At 56.8% G+C, this 16,713-nt stretch overlaps 1 protein-coding gene across 1 annotated transcript in view; it reads right to left on the bottom strand.

Moving 5' to 3' along the window:
• Positions 1-16,713, bottom strand: part of DSCAML1 (DS cell adhesion molecule like 1) — a 94,725-nt gene that overhangs the window by 22,984 nt on the left and 55,028 nt on the right. Inside the window, exons 4-8 of the mRNA XM_056509612.1 lie at positions 7,652-7,798; positions 5,721-5,999; positions 4,808-5,083; positions 4,043-4,339; positions 1,871-2,143 (exon numbers count right to left, since the gene is read on the bottom strand). Coding sequence (XP_056365587.1) covers positions 1,871-2,143; positions 4,043-4,339; positions 4,808-5,083; positions 5,721-5,999; positions 7,652-7,798 — 1,272 coding nt within the window. The remainder of the gene's footprint in view (positions 1-1,870; positions 2,144-4,042; positions 4,340-4,807; positions 5,084-5,720; positions 6,000-7,651; positions 7,799-16,713) is intronic.

Here is a 16,713-nt window from a genome sequence, read left to right on the forward strand (position 1 = left end):
AAGCATCACCCCACAGTGCCCCTGGCACTGTGTCAGCCCCATGCTCCCCAAAAACACTGCAGCCACTCGAGCAGAGCTGTGTGGGAGCCCCAGGATGGCACCAACTCACATGGGATTAATTAAAACCTTCAAAGATGTCTTCAGGAATAAGGAGCTGTCAGGGCACCTTGGAGGAGGTTGGATTTTGGATTGTGCTGCTGGGGAAGTGCAGGGAAGAGGCCTCAGCAGCTGCACCCCAATCAGCAAAGAGTCAGGAGGTTTGAAACTGGGATCCTGGGGTTCCCAGGCTAAGCAGCAGCAGCTACACTCGGGCAGGAGTTTCCCTCAGCAGGAGATGGGCATGGTGCCTCATGAGCAGGGCTGGGGCTGCCTGCACATCCCAGTTCCTGGGGGATTGAGCAGTGCCAGAGGGAATTGTAAAGCTTTTACTGCTGTGAGATCGGAAGGACCTGCATAACTCACAGGTGCCATTTCAAGTGGTCACCAGGAACTTGGGGCTGTAAAGCTTTATGGTGCTCCACGCCGCCCCGCGCTCCTTGTGCTACACAGTTATGTTTATTCACTCTCTGACTCTCTTCTAGGGCCTTTGCTATTCTTCTCCACAGGCCTTTTATCCAAGGGCCAGAGGAAATGAGGAATTCAGCCAGTGGGGCTGGGTGTAAATCTCCAGCAGTGGAATGAAGATGTCTGGCCCGTGCTGCACCATGCTCCAGCCTGCTCACCTTCCTCAGCCCGTCACCAGCCACTAATCGAGGCAGTAAATCCACACTGGGAAGGCTTCAGCAGCTGTTGCTTCCCAGGATACACAAATCCTCACCTGAACTTCAGCATCCTGCACCCTCTGAAGGCACCTCCCAGCAAATCCCATTATTTAACTGCTCACAAACACCCTGAGATGATCTCCCCACATCAGCCCTGTGTGTCCCAGCTGTCCCAAAACAAGACCAACATCTCTGGCCTCTTTCCAAGCCCTGGGGCTCCACAGGGAGATAAGGATTTATGTGAGGTGAGGAAAGCAGGGCTGGCCAAGCCCTGCAGACCCCAGGGGCAGGAAGACCTCCCCACACTGCCCTTAGGTTATCCACAGCCTCCTCTGCCCTTTGGAAGCCTTGGAGAGGAGCAGCAGCTAATCAAGTGGTAGCATCTCTAATCAGCTTGATGTGCTCTCTCGCTAACCTGATTCCTAATAAGAAAATGGTGGCTGGGAGGGGAGGGAGGGGGTTCAGAGTAAATCCAGTGCACGAATCCCCCGCTGGGTGAGAGGCAGGATGACAATTGGCCGGCTCCGTCCCCAGCGCCGCCGTGTTTGTCTGAATGATTTACTGCAAACACCGAGCTGGCGACGGGCGGAGGCGACCCGACAACTCCTGAGGACGGGAGACCCGGGAGCTCCCAGCACAATCTCAGCCAGGCACTGGGAGGGAATGCATCCGGCTCAATTCATTAGGACTGATAGCTCCCTCAATGGGGCTGAATAATTGATGGCCTGGAGAAGCTTTTAAGATGTTCTGTGCGCTCAGAAGACCGAGAATATTATTTTTTTAAAAGCTAGCACACACAGAAAAACATCGGTGAAGGTGATCCAAGCAAAGGTTAGATGTTTTAATACGTTATGTTTACACCATAAATCCTTGCTCCATCACTTGTAAGGGGAAATGGATACATCGTGGCTCAGGGCAGCTGCTGGCGCAGGCAGGACCAGGTAGCCAAGCCAGCCCCCAAGGGCTGGTGACTGCAGAGCATTGCCACCACCTGGCCATGCAGCTCCCCACGTGGTGCTCCTCTGCCTCCATCCCACTGCAGGGAGATCCCAAAAGCAACCTGGATGAGCTCTCCCTGCCTTCCAGGGCAAGCGTCCCCACCCTCTCACCTTTGACGGTGACGTGGACGCTCTGGCTGATGGAGAGCTGGGGCTGGATCAGCACGCTGCACAGGTACTCTCCTTCATCCATGCCCTTCTGCACATCCATCAGCTTCAGGGTGCCGTTCTCAAAGACCACTTGGCGGTGGTTATCGGGCAGCAGCAGAGAGTCCTTGTACCACTTGATGGAGTAATAGGGGTACCCGATGACCCTGCAGTTGATGAAAGTGTCCCTACCCGCGACCGCTGTAATGTTCTTCATGGCGCGGATGCTCGGGGGCCCTACATATTTGGGAGGAAGGAAGAGGCAGGCTAGGTTAATTCCGAAGGGCTGCTTGCTTGTGTGCAGATCTGCTGCTATTCCAGAGCCAGCTTCACAGGCAGACGAGGTGACCAGGACAGCCGGGAGCCAGCCTGGTTTGGGTGAGGAGGCGGCACGGGCTCCTCTCAGCTCGTGTGGGGACAGCTCTCGGCTGCAGCCTCCAGCTACAGTGACTGTCCCTCACCTACCAACAGGGCTGTGCTCCTGGGGCACAGCCACACTTCAAACAGCAAGCCCCAGCCCCGTGCTGGGGGAGCTGAGCCCACACACACCACTGCTGCCCATTGCAGGAGGTTGGATGTGTCTGTTTCTGCTCTGGGCACTGTGGTTGCCCAGGGTGCCTCCACCTGGCTCCTCTGGCAGCACCAGAGATATGGGAGAGATGGGTAGAGCTCCCCCAGCATCACAGCCTCTCTCTGCCCTTCCCAGGAGGAAGCTGCCTGCATTGTGCCAAACACCCTTGGCAAGAGCTGCTATGGGAACCTGACTTCCCCTGGCAAAAACACTTCACCTCCTCAAACCCCTTTCTGCCAACCTGTGTGTCACTGAAAAGCCAGACAGCCACCACTTTCTGTCTGGCTTTGGAGCTGCCTGAGGACTGGGAGAACGCTGCAGGTGAGCCTTTAAACGAGAGGTTTCATGCATCAATAATTACATTGTTCTCCCAGCCGCTGCATAAAATAGCGAAGTAATCTAAAGATTAACCCTGTCTTGACTCCTCATCCTGAGGGTGTAGCAGGGTAACAGCTTAACAGGCACTCAGGATCAGCTGATGGACGGTGTTTCTCATTCTAGGACACGTTAAGAGAAGGAGCAGGAAGAAAGGAATTAGCATCTTGCTCTGTAACCATGTCATGGGGCTGTCTGAGGGACATGTTCTGTGCCACTGAAAAAGAAACCCGAATCTTATCTAGTGACAGCCCATCAAGGGCCGAGAGAGGGCAAAAAGGGAGACAAGGGAACATCCTCATTGAAAACGCTGCTCTGGCTTCTCCTGGCTGAGGGATGAACTTCCTCCAAATTCAGCAGTAAACGGCAGCAAAATTCCGACTCTCCTGGGATCCCAGCCAAAAAGCCACTAGATCCATTTCAAACCTGAGACACAGACAAACACAGCCCTTCAACCCTCATTCTCAGCAGACAAATAAACGCTCCCTTATCTTGTCTTGCTCCCACCTGTAAGCCTGGGAGCTTTAATTGGGGATTATTAATGGGCAGGGGCTTACACCATACCCCGTGCCTGAGAGCGCTCCCCGGAACACACCGAGCAGCGCGCTACAGCCGTAATAACACGGTGATTAACGCGGCCATGGCTTTTAGCAGACAAAGAAAATACAGACATGACAAATCAAAGCTCATTTTCCACGATTTCACGTGCTGCCTCATCATCGTTTGTCATGGAGATCCCGGTGCTGCCAGGCGCAGTGGCTGCCAAGGAGTGGGGCTCCTGTAGGGAATGGGGGCAGCTGGTAGAGCATGGGGGACCTGGGACACTTCTGGGCCTGCCACCTCCCTCTCCATGAGTGGGGTCCCTCAGGAGGTGCCTGCCCACCCTGTGCAGACCCCAAGGCAGGGCTTGGCAGGGTGAGAGTGAACACCAGTACTGTCCTTTGACTCCTGCAAAGCCAAGCTCCAGCTCTCCAAGCCTCTGGAATTGCTTTCCACTTCATTAAGCTCCCTGCTTTAAGCACCAGAGAAGCTCAACCCTGCAGGTGTGCGAGGAGCAGGGCAGGGCTCAGGGAGCGAGGCTGGGGCAGCCAGGGAGACCCAGAGGGCCGGGAAGAAGAGGGAACAGAACCAAAACAAAAAAAAAAAGCCCAGTAAAAGTCCTATTCTGATATTTAAAAGTAGACAGGCACCTCTTACGTTTATTCGCGCTTGGTATTCGGCGCTGCCCACCGAGTTCCGCGCGGTGCACCGGTACACGCCGCCGTCCTTGATCTGCGGGCCCGTCACGTTCATGTGGCTGACGGTGGTGCCATCAGACATGGTGTACTGGTTGGAGCGGTGCCCGCTGTCCCGCGGGATGGGCTCGTCGTCCAGCGCCCAGGTGACGGTGGGTGGCGGGGCCCCCTTGGCGGCACACATCAGGGAGAACTGCTCCCCGGGGTTGACCACCTTCTCGCTGAAGGAGGAGACGATGCGGGGGGTCCCATCTGGGGGGCACCCAGCGGGATGGGGGTCAGGGAGCGGCAGCCACAGGCAGCAGCAGTCACCCGCCAGCAGGATGGCACTGAGCTCCCACCCCAGGCTCGGCCAGGACAGGAGCCCGGCTGGTGACACACACATGGCTGTGCTGGCGTCCCTGTGGCAGGCAGGGGCGAGTGGACACGGTGACTGATACCAGCTTGAGGGGACACCTCCCTCAGCAGAGCCCATCCCTCGGTGGGCTGGATCAGGGAGGGATGCCTGGTGAATGGGGTGCCCAGGGGCTGGGGATGGCAAGTCAACACTTATTTTGGTCATTCCCCTTGGCCATGCAGACAGCACACAGAGCCCAGGAACAGGCTGGCAGCAGCCTCAGAACCCCCACCCCAGTGAGTCTCCCTGCCCCACAGCCATGCACGAAGCATCCCCTCAGAGAGGGGCAGAGGAAGAAGCCCCCAGCTGGGAAGCCAGCTCACCCTCCAGCGTGATGATGGAGAAGTCCTGCGCCGTCTGGGACTTGCGAGTGGCGAAGCACTGGTAGGCGCCGGAGTGGCTCTTCTGGGCGGCCGTGATGAGGAGGGTCTCGTTGCTGATGCCGCGGATGGAGATGTAATCATCCACCGCCACCAGGTCCGTGTTGCGGTACCAGCGGATGACGTACTCGGGGGAGCCGCTGAGGGCACAAGAGAGGATGACGGTGCTGCCGATGCCGGTTTTGAGCTTCTTTGGTGTGAGGGTCACACGCAGAGGGTCTGTGAGAGAGGGGAGAGGCGTTGGTGTGCAGTGGGAGGCAGCTCATCCCCGCTGCGCTCCCTCTGCTCCTCCTGCCCTGGCAGCGCCAGCCCGGCCGTGCGTTAAATGTCACTGCACAACAAGGCAGGTGGCCCTGCCGCCGTCCTCGCTGCTGACAGCCCCTGCTTTTATCCACCGGCAGGGGTACTGTGGGAGGTGGCAGGATGGCTGGAAGAAGATGTGCTCCATGTCACAGGGACACACCAGGCTGGCGGTGCCTCGCTGGCACCGTGCTCCAGGTAAGGCAGGCACAGTGGCTCTGGTACTGCCAGGATCCCGGTGACAGAGAGGAACCCCCAGGAAAACAGCACGTGATAAATACTTGGCCTGCCCAGATGGTATTTACTGTTTGGCTAGAGCTTATTTTATGTAAATCGACATAAATTTTATGTAAATCAACAAAGCAAAGCACAGAAGCACCCAACACGTCGGACACGTGCAAGACAGTGGCTTCCAGCGAGCCAAACACTGTGCCAAAACACAAGGCTGTTGTTTATACAGCTGTATAACCCCCCGAAGCTGCATATTGATAAAGGCTTTACGTGTCAGAAGGCAGCAGGACTAAACCCCGCACCGCTCCTCCCCGCCGGCTCTCACCTATGACCGTGAGGGTCCCCGTGACCTCTGCGGAGCCGAAGGTGTTGGTCACCTCGCAGATGTAGGTGCCGCTGTCCTCCACGCGCAGGTCGCTGATGGTCAGCCCCGTGATGCGCTTGCTCCAGCGGCTGTCGGCGGGGAGCGGCCGCCCGTCCTTGATCCACCGCACGGCCGGGTTGGGGTAGCCCGAGGCGATGCAGGGCAGCTCCACCAGCCGGCCCGCCTTCACCTCCCGCGACTGGAAGCTGTCTAGCATCGTGGGGATGGACTCTGCCGGGTCTAGGGTGGGAGAGGAGGAGGAAGTGAGGTGTCTCAGTGACACTGGGAGACCCCCTGGCATGGTGACACTGTGCTCAGTTAGCACCATCCATGAGAGACTGGCTCTCCTCATCCCCTGAGCTGGTGGCTCTGCCATACAGGAGTGCAGGATGCACCCCATTATTCTTGCCGAGCATGGGGTGCCCTGTCCCACCCGGCCAGAACAACAGGCACAAGGGGAGATGGGAGGAAAAACACATCCTAAATAGCTGATGGGAGGAATAAACTCAGCACCGGAGGAATTACTCAAGGTGACACCTAATTGGTGCAAAATACACAAATTTTGTGGCACATTTCAAAATTTACAAGCAAAAGGGCCCATCAGGCAGCTGGGAAAGGAGAAAATTAATCACTAAGTCTCAGGCGTGAAATTAAATTCCAGGGGAAAGAAACCTCTTTCATTACTCCCAAGCAGAAGTAAAACGCCGTGACGTGTAAATAATGACAGCGACCAGGAGGGGACCGGGCCAGATCGAAACTCGCGGATTGGGGATGATCCACCCGGTGACGCCCACGCAGCGCTGGGACGTGGGGCAGGACGGGCACGGCACCGGGACCCCGAGAGGCGAGATTAGGCAAGCCCTGCTTCTCTTCCCTGCCCTCCGGGGGGTTAATTCGAGGAGCCGGTGCGGGAGCACCCGAGGATGGGAACAGCATATGGCAGGGAGCGGCGCCGCGGCTGCGAGTCGGGAGAACTCCCTCCTTCCCGAGCGGAGTAATTTGGGCAGTGAGCGGAGCCGGGAGCGCCCCGAGACACCCGGCACTCCGGACTGCACTGCCTCCGCCGCAGTATCGCTTGCATGTTCGTCACATCGCGTCAGGCTGCTCACATCGCGGGCTGTCACATCGCATCGCCGTGCGCCCCGTCGCCTGCCGCTCGGGGTGACGCGCGGCACTGGCACCGCCGCGCCCGGCCCGGGGGGGCTGCGGGCTGGGGGGCACAGCCCCGGCACTGCCAGCCCCTTGCACAGCCCCCCGGCACCTCCCGCCCCGCACCGGGATGTCCCCTGGCTGCGGGGACACGAGGTGGCGATGCCATTGCTCCCCGTGCGGGATGGCAGCGCTGTGGGCAAGCGAGCAGGAGAGGGGGCATCGGGCAGGGCTGGGACCCTTCCCAAGCACGGGAGCCGCCCCTCGCCCACCCTGGCAGGGCTGGGACCCTTCCCAAACACGGGAGCCGCCCCTCGCCCACCCTGGCAGGGCTGGGACCCTTCCCAAGCACGGGAGCCGCCCCTCGCCCACCCTGGCAGGGCCGGGACCCTTCCCAAGCACCGGAGCCGCCCCTTGCCCACCGTGGCAGGGCTGGGACCCTTCCCAAGCACGGGAGCCGCCCCTCGCCCACCCTGGCAGGGCTGGGACCCTTCCCAAGCACGGGAGCCGCCCCTCGCCCACCCTGGCAGGGCTGGGACCCTTCCCAAGCACGGGAGCCGCCCCTCGCCCACCCTGGCAGGGCTGGGACCCTTCCCAAGCACGGGAGCCGCCCCTCGCCCACCCTGGCAGGGCTGGGACCCTTCCCAAGCACCGGAGCCGCCCCTTGCCCACCGTGGCAGGGCTGGGACCCTTCCCAAGCACGAGTGCCGCCCCTCGCCCGCCCTGGCAGCCCCCGGGCTCACCTGAGACGGAGAGCCGGGCGCCGTTGCTCTGCCGCGTCTCCCCGCTGTACTTGTGCTTGGTGATACACCTGTAGGTGGACAAGGCATCTTCCTTCTGCACGTCCGATATGTACAAACCTCCATAAGAAGTAATAAAAAACCTATTTTCTGGAGACACAAAGGGAGGAGAAGAGTGAGCAAGCCTCACCTGGCCCCACGCTGAGCACTCGGGTCAGGCAGAGCCCCTGCACTCCGAGCTGGCGCCGGAGCTGTGGCAGGGAAAGAGGGACCTTCCCCAAGCTCCCTGCACCTCCACCACATCGGGGTGCAGCTCTGGCTGAAGTTTCAGGCAGGCTAGTGAAGTTGGGTGAGCCACAGAAACCTTGTGTGTGCAACAGCAGCCCCGGCGTTTGTGGGCACCGCCTCCCTCCGTCACTCACCCTGGCCAAGCACGCACACCTGGCCAGGTGTGAGGGTGGGTTTGGGGTGTCTTTGCACCCACCGGGACTCGCAGGGCTCGGATTCAGGCTGCAGAGGGTGAGCAGAGCGTGTGGCACCAAGCTCCGGCACACGCTGCTCCGCCGCGGTGCCACGCGCTCCATGGCAACGCCGCAATTAAAAGTGAATCCGTCCCGCTGAGTTAATAATTAGCTTAACTTACTTAGAATCGTGTGAAAACAAATAAGGGCTCGAGCTGATGTTTGAGCCCCGGGAGGAGGGTGGCGGGAGGGCAGCCAGGGCGGCACGGCCCCGGCAGCGCTGCTGGAGCAGCCCCCCTCAGGCCAGCGGGTTTTGGAGCCTGGCACAGGGGAAAGGCTGCTTTGGCTGGCTCCTGACCCCTGTAATTCATCATGAATTATAACAGTAATTAACAGGAATAGAAAGGCCTGTGTAGTGGCTACATGGGGAGCAGGATAAGCCGAGGCTCTGGAGAGGCTCCCTGCCCACCTGGAAGGGGCTTTGCCCTGCCCCTCCGTGCCAAGCAAAGCTTTCACCCCCAGCTCTGCGGGGCTTTGGGGTTTATTCCAGCGCCAGTCTCAGCTGGGATGGGATGCTCCATCTGCTCGGCTGCACCGTGCTGCCAGCCAAACCACCCCCTACCAAGCCCCACGACTGCAGAAGGTAATTTAGTGCAGCTGAATGCTCAGAGTGAAAACCTTTAAGCCCAGCCTGTAAATCAGCAACATCTGCAAATGGCTCCCTCAAGTCCTGCACAGCGCCTGCTAAGCCAGGATCTAGCTGAGGCCAAACAACTGTTTCTACTTCCAGCACCTTTTGGAAGCACCCGGATATTCTCAATTTAGGCAAAAAGAAAGCTCCGAGATTAAACTCAGGAGTGCAGAATAAGCACGAGTGAGAGAGGAAAGAGGCAGATGCTCCCAGAGCACACCCCGAGCAGGACCCCAGGCTCAATTCCCTGCAAATAGTGCAGGTGACAGACCAGGAAGCAGGGATGCTCCCCCAGGGGACCAGGGAGTGTCCCTGGCCGAGCCAAGGCAGCGGCAGCGGCAGCGCCGAGCTGTGCTGGCATTACCCATTCCAGCCGTGGCTCAGCCAGATGTGCGTGCTTGACTCCAACTGCTCGATACAAGACAGTGAGGGACTCCAAACAGCAAAGAGACTGCAAATAATTAATCATAGTGCCAGTCAAGTGTGGCTAAGAGAGGCACAGGCACCCTCCAGGCTGGCACCCCTGCTGATGCTCCCCGGATCAGCAGGAGCACGAGCTGGCAGCCCCATCCCCACATCTCCAGCAACACTCCATCCCTGCTTGGAGGGTTCTGGGGTTCACCAGCCGAAACCTCAGCCGAAACCTCCACGCCATGGCACTCAGCAGCAGTAGGGCAGCGCCTGCCCCGCACCAGAGGCACCAGAGGTGCGTGTTGCGCTCAGCGGGAGCCGCCCCGGGATCTGAGCGACCCCCGCGGAAGGGCAGGGGGAGTGGTCCCACAGCACCGCAATAACATGCAAATCAAACATTAATTTTTCATCTCCCATCAAACCAGTAAGCGGAGAACGTTGGCTGCACTGGAATTTGAGATGGGGGGAGCCGGTTTCCATGGTAACGGGGCTGTATTTTGTGAAGTGCTGGCAGCCCCAGCCCACACCCTCACACGCGGATCCACAGCCCTGCGCTGCCATGCTCTGGGCTGGGAACAAAGCCTGTGCCCGAGACCCAGGCTCTGGGATGGGGCTCCAGCCGTGACAACCTCCCCAGGGACAGAACGGGCAGAAATCCTGCAGATGTAGGGTCCACGTCTCCACCGTGGAGTGACAGGTGTGGTGACACTGTGGTGACAGTGCTCCATCAGGTGTGAGACCCACCCAAGCTGACAGCACAGCTTCCTTTTTATTTTTTATTTTTTATTTTTTTTTCTGGGAGGGGACAAGTGGCTCTGTCGGGGAACGTTCTGCTGGTTCAGGGGAGACGCGGGGCTGTAAGTGATGTGAGTGGCTCCGACAGACCTCACCCAAATGACTTATTGCTGAGTTTGCCAGGCAGATTAACGTCGAAGGTCGCCAAGTAAAATCAGATCTTTCTGCCTGCCAGGAGGTGGAAAGGCTTTACAGGAAGCAGAGGATTAAGCACATCCGTGGCCAGGCTCTAATAACTCTTCCAGCTAGACTTGAGCAACTGCTTTTGGAGACACCTCACCAAAGCCCTTGGATCAAACACAGCCAAGAGCCCACCATGAGCTAAATTCTACCTAAATTCCCAGGACATGGCCCCTCACCTGAGGAAAAGCACAGGGGTGGGAGGGGGGCTCTCCTGCACGGTCTCACTGAGTACACACACACACCTCTCCCACATCCAGCTGCCAGTGCTGGCCCTGAAACCCCAGCGTTGTTCCCAAGGGCCTCCCAATTCCAAGAGAAAGATTACAGTCAATGCAGGTTACCAGCTCCTGCTCTATCCAATATAGATTTATCAAAACAACGGGGTCAGGGCTTCAGGAGGGAGCACGTTTTATAGTTCATAAGACTAATGAGATAACTTTCCCCTGGTACTGCTGGAGAATCAATAGGTGCCAGCGTTTATGAATTACCCATACTCGGAGCATGTGCATCCCAAGGCATCCCGGACAAATCCAATAACTGTTTGCTGCTATTTCTGGCCACGTTTAAAGTGACAAACGCCTCCCAGGGGGGAAGGCACGGAGGGGGAAGCCCCAAAGAGCAAAGCCTGTAATTTTCCAGCGCTGCCACAGCGGCACTTTTCTGCTGTGGCTGCTGATCCAGGATGCCATTTGCCCGGCATGGAGCTCGCCTGGGGACAAGGAACATCCACAGAAAACGCAGCCAGGATGGCAACTCCCGCTGCCCCACGCACTGATCACCTCCTCCCTCCCTGGGACACGGTGCCTGGCAGGGCAGGTGACACAGGGCACAGCAGCGGGCTGGCATCAGTGGCCACGCACCAGAGCTGCCTTTTATCTCAGCAGGCTGAGCCCAGCTCGTGCCACAGCAAATGCTGAGAGCAGAGGGGGCCTGCGCCAGGCACTGAGATTAAAGCTCCCTGCATCCCTCCCTGGCGGAGATGTTAAAGAGGAGCTGTAACCTGAGCCCAATGCAAATTTCATAGGACCTGCACAAATCTGACAGATTTATTTACGTGTTTTCCTGCCGTGGGGATCCCGGGGGAGCTGTAGGGCCGTCGCTGCTCCCAACCCTTCCAAAGGCAGCAGAGCTGTGAGCTCAGCCAAAGGTTCCCACCTGGAAGTCACGGGCAGTTGTAACGCGAGCGATGCCAGCTGAGCCAGCAGCTCGGGCTCCGCACCAAGGGGCTCCTCCTCATCCTCCTTTCCTCCAGGAGCAGTGACCCTTTTCCCAACAGAAGGACCTGATGGTTTCTGCGGTTTCCCTCAGAGTAGAGGGAACAGCAGAGGAGGGGTGGAAATCGGGGAGTCGTGACGGGCTTTCCACCTCCCCTCCCTAATCTCCTTTAGAAGCATGGCTCCATCTCCTCCCGTTACAGGATTAACACCCATCTCTCATTCTCCTCCCGCAACAAGATTTTATTTCTAATTACGCTGTAATAAAACTGGGCGCGCTCCCAGGGCTCCTTCCAAATGACTTGTCGACACTCGGCGAGATTGAATCCTACTCGGGCCGTTTCCGGCACCTCTGCCGGCTGCTCATTAGGCATGCATGAGGGAGAGGGTTTAAGAACAGAATTACATTTAAATGGCTTTTCTGAGAGGGAGACGTGAAACAAGAGAGAGAAGCAAAAAGCAGGAAAGGTTTACAAGGAAGGTGTCACTGTCACCTCCCTGTCCAGCAGCTGTTGTGCCAGGTCCCCACTCCTGACAAGCCAAAAAATCCAAAAGGAAACACTGGTGGGGACTGCTGAGCATCGAAATTTTGCAACAGGATGGCAACCAGGGTCATGTGTCACTGCACACTGTCACCCTGCCCGGGACACTGCACACCTACTGCTGTGGTAGTGGAGAGGTTTCCCAGCAAAACCAGGGATTTTATTGTCAGGACTTAGGAAAACACATAATCAGGAGCTGGCACTGCCAATCCTGCTCCCTGCATCGAGGTGTGAGCAGCCAGCACGTGGCTCGAGAGGAACACCAGGAACACCATGTTTTCCATCCTCACTGGCACCGGGCAGTTTCTGCTTCCCAGATCTAGGCTCACGAGTCGGCAAAATTGGGAAAACAGATGTTAGGAAAGATCTCTCTCTATTAGCTCCCTCGGAAGTGAGGTATCCTGCAGGGCTGGCAGGAGTTATTAAATCAAGAGTCATTATTTACCCAAGGGCCAGTCTTGCAAGTCATGTTCCTAGAAGTAAATCCGGAATTATGCTGCCCACGGAAATGGATTCACACGGGTGTGAGGGAGAGCACAGTTTGCCTCTCCGGGTTTTAATCCACCTCTGAGTCACCGGAGCGCTTGGCAGTGAAACCCAGCAGTGTTTGGGGACACTTCGGTTTGTTTGCGTAAGCGACTTTGGGAGTGACACACTTTCACTGAGCCAGAGCACGGAGGAGGAGGAGGAGGAGGAGGAGGAATCCCCTGGGTGGGGGCCACGGGGCCGGGGCTTGCCCGTGGAGCAGCCTCCTGTCACCAGCCACGCTGGCACTGCCAAAGGAGGAGGAATTAATCTCCCGAGGTGGTCCGGAGCCGCCTAATACCAGCAGAAAATTACAGAACAGGATGAAGAGCATTACAAAATGAATAGGAGGGGACTAGAGATTTCCATGGCTAATCCTGTTAACGAGACAATTTCTTATCAAACTCATTATGTGGCGGAAAGCAGGGGGGAGGGAGGGGCTGGGCAGGGAAGCTGGGGAGGGGGAGGGCGATGCCAGGGAAAAGGAATTCCCGGAGCATCGGGACGCGGGGCTGCCAGGGGAGCAGGGCAGCTCCGAGCCCGGCTCAGCACGCCGCACGCCAGCCTGGGTTGTATTTCTATTTCCGAGCAGAGCTGAGTATTACTAGAGTGACATTTACCACAAAATAGTGCCGTCTGCTCCGGCTCTATCACCAGCCCTCTCCCCGCGCTGAGCTGCAGCAGGCTGGGATTACGGCAGGCATAAAAATGTATAAATCCACCAAGAGAACACCCCATTCAAAAAAAAGGGATTTTTGGAGCGTCGGTATTTTTGTGTGTGGTTTTTTTTTTTTTTTTTTTTTTTTTAACCTCCTGTTACGACGAGTCTCGTTTTCCTGGAGGAAGCAAAACAAAATATTGCGGTCCACAGGCTGGAGATGTGTCTGCCTTGGCACAGGATGGCTGGGTTGGGAAGGCAGCCCGGGGTGTGGGGAGATGGGCAGGGGTTCTGCCCACCGGCCCCTTCCTGCTGATTCCCGCGTCCCGCTCAACCACACGAGCAAAGCTGAGCAGCCTGGCGTGGAAAACGCGGCTGTGGCTGAGTGATTCCCAAAAATCCTCACCAGCCCCTCCACCTCCTGCCCCTGAGAATCAAGGGGGGGCTTCGCCGCTACTTTGTGCACAGCATTTAATTTTTTTTTTTTTTTTTTTTTTAATTTGCTATTTAAAAAACCGCGGAACTAGTCAGATTTCATGCTAATGAGGAGAAAATCTGGATCGAGGACTGTGCAAAAATTTGCATCTCAAAGAGGAAAACAGGAAGTCGCTAAGAAAGGAAAATCCACGCAGAGGTAGCGGGTATGGCCATAATTAGGCTAATGCTGCCTGTGTTCTGTCAGCTCGTTTCCATCAGCCCCGGGGTGGCAGGGGACAGCAGACCTCCCTGCCACCACGTGTCATTCCCAGCCCGGGAGAGGGGTGGGGAGGGATGCTGGGCACCATGTGCGGGATGGAGGGTGGAATGGGATGGAGGGTGGAACGGGGTGGAGGGTGGAATGCAATGGAGGATGGAACCTAATGGAGGATGGCAAGGGATGGAGGATGGAACGTGATGGAGAATGGCACAGGATGGAGGGTGACATGGGATAAAGGATGGAATGTGCTGGAGGACGGAATGTGATGGAGGGTGGCACAGCATGGAGGATGGCATGGGATGGAGGATGGAACGGGATGGAGGGTGGAACGGGATGGAGGATGGAACGGGATGGAGGGTGGAACGGGATGGAGGGTGGAATGTGATGGAGGATGGAACGGGATGGAGGATGGAATGTGATGGAGGATGGAATGGGATGGAGGGTTGAATGTGATGGAGGGTGGCACAGGATGAAGGATAGCATGGGATGGAGGGTGAGACGGAATGGAGAATGACACAAGATAGAGGATGGCACAGGATAGAGGATGGCACAGGATGGATGACGGTGTGGGATGGAGGATGGCACGGGATGGAGGGTGACACAGGATGGAGAATGACACAGGATAGAGGATGGCATGGGATGGAGGATGGCACAGGATAGAGGATGGCATGGGATGGATGATGGTAAGGGATGGAAGATGGCATGGGATGGATGATGGTAAGGGATGGAGGATGGCACAGGATGGAGCGTGGAACAGGGAATGTGGTGGCCGCCCCACCCTGGGAAGGACGGCTCACAAAGCGCACATCTGCAGATTCTCCAGCAGCACCAACACCACGGGAGCGCCCACACCCAGAGGAAGAAAACCCCACGAGCCCAGCCCAGCCCCACGAGCCCAGCTCAGCCCCACGAGCCCAGCTCAGCCCCACGAGCCCAGGGTGAACCCACCACCGCCGCCTGCCTCAGCACACAACGAGCCATCACTGTCCCCCATCTTGAGAGGAGCTGATTTGCAGTTTTGCATCAATTTTCCTCTGATTTTTTAATTGGGTTTTGCTGCCGCTGCAGACATTACTGTGCAAACAATTCCGAGTGGCTTGAACCAAGATATTTGCTCATAAAAATCCATCACCAATGCCGAGAATGACAGAAATGGAAAATGCCTAATGAAAACAAAGGGGAAAACAACAGGTACTCTGGTCCTTCGCCATCCATCACCAACCTCGGATTATTGATGGGAGGGGAAAAAATTCTCCCATCTGCAATCAAATCTTGAGAAATCTTGAAAAGCCAAACACCACATAGGAGGAAATTCTTTGCCCCCACTTCAGTCTGCAGGAGTTTCGCCATAATTATAATAAGAGTGAGGCTGCTGGATAACATGAGAATTATTTTCCCCACTTACATTGTCAAATGATCATTTTGCCCTGCAGTGAAATCTCAATAATTATAATGCCGAACCGTGAAAGAACAAAGAAATAAAAAAAGCAGTGTTTTCTTCCAGGGAGCGGGGGGAGGGGGCAGCCGCCATTGCAGAACTCAAAGTGCATCCTTCCTCTAATTATCTTTTCCAGGGCTGTGCATCCCTCACCCCTTCCCCACGGCCTGAGCCCCCCGATAACTCGCTCAGCTGGAGGGGGTCGTGTGGATGGGAGCAGCCTGGCAGAGCTTCCCCACTGAGGAGTGAAGTGGGGAGTGTGGTTTGGGCTCTGTGGCATCACCCCCCAGCCCAAATCCCAGCCCCAGCTCTGCCAGCAGCTCCCCACAAACGCTGCCCACAGGGCGTGGGGAGTGCCATGGCAAAGCCAGTCACGGCCCAGTGTCCCCTCACACCCATCCCAACACCTCAGCAGGGGAGAGGCAAGGAGAGAGGAGAGAAAGGGGACAGAAAGCAGAGGGGGGCACGGGGGGCTAAAGGAGACGAACAAGAAAAACAAGACGACAGAACGCTTGCTCCACAGCCCTCGGCTAAATTACAAACCAGTTTACTGAGGTGGAAAGCTGCAGTGAGCTGAGGAGGAATATGTGGAAACCATCTGCAGATTTAAAAATAATCTATTTTACGATCACCCTCGAACATATTCTTTTGCAGAAACCAAATAGGATTTGTTGTTGTTGTTTTGTGCAAACTGTTAGGGAAAAATTACTAGAAACATGCAGGGGGTTTTGCCTTCTTGAGTACTGAGAGGCTAAATATGCCCTTCCTTATGTTTAGAATAGTAACAGTCATCTTAAAATTAACTTGGTCTGCATCAGAGCTTAAAACAGTTGCAATTCAGAGCCTGCAAAAGCAGGACAAACCTGCGCTGGGATATCTAGCGCTTGGAGCTGACAGATGTCTTCCTACGTACAGTAAATATAGGTCGTCTTTTCCTACCCAGAGAACTGTAGATCTTAATTAACCAGGCCACTAGCAGCATATGTAATGATTTTTTTCAGCTTGCTAAGTAAACCTTCCCGTGATGAGATGGGAGGAAAATCAGAGGCACGTGAGAGGGACCCCCTCTCTGTGCGCCGCGGTCAGCGCAGCCCTCGCGCCGCGGCGCTCGCCGTTACTTCACGCTATAAAATCTGGCTAACGAGATGGGAAGGGTGTGGAGTGCCACATCCCCCTCTCTGTGTGCAGCCCACGGCCGTGCCCGGCTAGCCCTGAGCCCTGAGCCCAGCCCAGCTCAGCTCAGCTGGCCCAGAGAGGCCGTGGGGCACCGCAGAACAAACCGCGCTTCGCCTCGTAAGCCACGCCGGGATTAAATTATCTCCGGGCTCAGAGGCAAATGAGCTAATGAAATTCTTGCTGCATTAGGATAAAATCGTGCCCAGCCCTCGTGGAGGGGCAGTGGGTGCTGGGATGGGTGAGGGCAGGGGCTGTCACCCCCAGGCACAGTGTC

Source organism: Oenanthe melanoleuca, chromosome 24 (assembly GCF_029582105.1).
Source record: "Oenanthe melanoleuca isolate GR-GAL-2019-014 chromosome 24, OMel1.0, whole genome shotgun sequence".
NCBI lineage: Eukaryota > Metazoa > Chordata > Aves > Passeriformes > Muscicapidae > Oenanthe > Oenanthe melanoleuca.